Genomic DNA, 852 nt, shown 5'->3' on the forward strand with positions numbered 1-852 from the left:
GATGAAATTCTTCATCAATTTAATATAGAATAAAAAAACACTTTTTGACAGAAACAATTTATTTATTAAAGAGAGTGTTAATTATTGATTAGAGATAACAGATGATGCTATGAGATATCAATAAATAATTTTAATGATATTAAAAGATAAATTTATCACAAAGTTGATGAATTTGATCACAGACATTGAAGCAATTACACAACACCGTGTAAAAACTTTACATTGAAATGATGATAATGAATTTAAAAATCAGAATCTGAAGATTTACTATCAGAGCAAAGAAATTACATATGAAATAATTATATTTAACACACTGCAATCAAATAGCATTGTAAAATGCATCAACAAAATTATTGCAGAAAAGACAAGAAATCTTCTATTTAATAATAAATTAATTAAAAAATTATAAAATGAGATGATGCAAGCTGCAATCATGATAATCAACATATTTTCAATATTGATTAAAATATACAAATGCAAGTAAAAAGTTTCATTTACATTATTTAAAATATGAACTGAGGTGCAATCTACTGCTCATTGAATATACAGATGGAGATGCAAGGTCTATAAAAAGAATTTTAAAATTATTGATAAATTTACAGATAAAATTGATGATAAAAAATGACAATTAATTGATTATTAAAAACTGCATCAATATTGTATCTGAAATTCAATCAGCTGTTGTCTTGAGATCACATGAGATATTGTATTTGATGAAAAATCAAACAAAAATGAAACCATATCTATAAACATAATGAAATAATTAAATATATTACCAGAAAAATTGAATGTGTTAGATGTTGTTGATGAGTGACAATACTGGTTTCTACATGATTTAATGAAAGTGAAATC

At 23.2% G+C, this 852-nt stretch overlaps 1 protein-coding gene across 1 annotated transcript in view; it reads left to right on the forward strand.

The window, feature by feature from the left end:
* Positions 1–549: 549 nt before the first annotated feature.
* The window catches only part of HCAG_08547 (predicted protein), a gene marked incomplete at both ends in the record, with an annotated part of 1,835 nt that continues 1,532 nt past the window's right edge, over positions 550–852 (forward strand). Inside the window, one exon of the mRNA XM_001536715.1 lies at positions 550–562. Coding sequence (XP_001536765.1) covers positions 550–562 — 13 coding nt within the window. The remainder of the gene's footprint in view (positions 563–852) is intronic.

Source organism: Histoplasma capsulatum, genomic scaffold (assembly GCF_000149585.1).
Source record: "Histoplasma capsulatum NAm1 scaffold_11 genomic scaffold, whole genome shotgun sequence".
Taxonomy (NCBI): Eukaryota; Fungi; Ascomycota; class Eurotiomycetes; order Onygenales; family Ajellomycetaceae; genus Histoplasma; species Histoplasma mississippiense.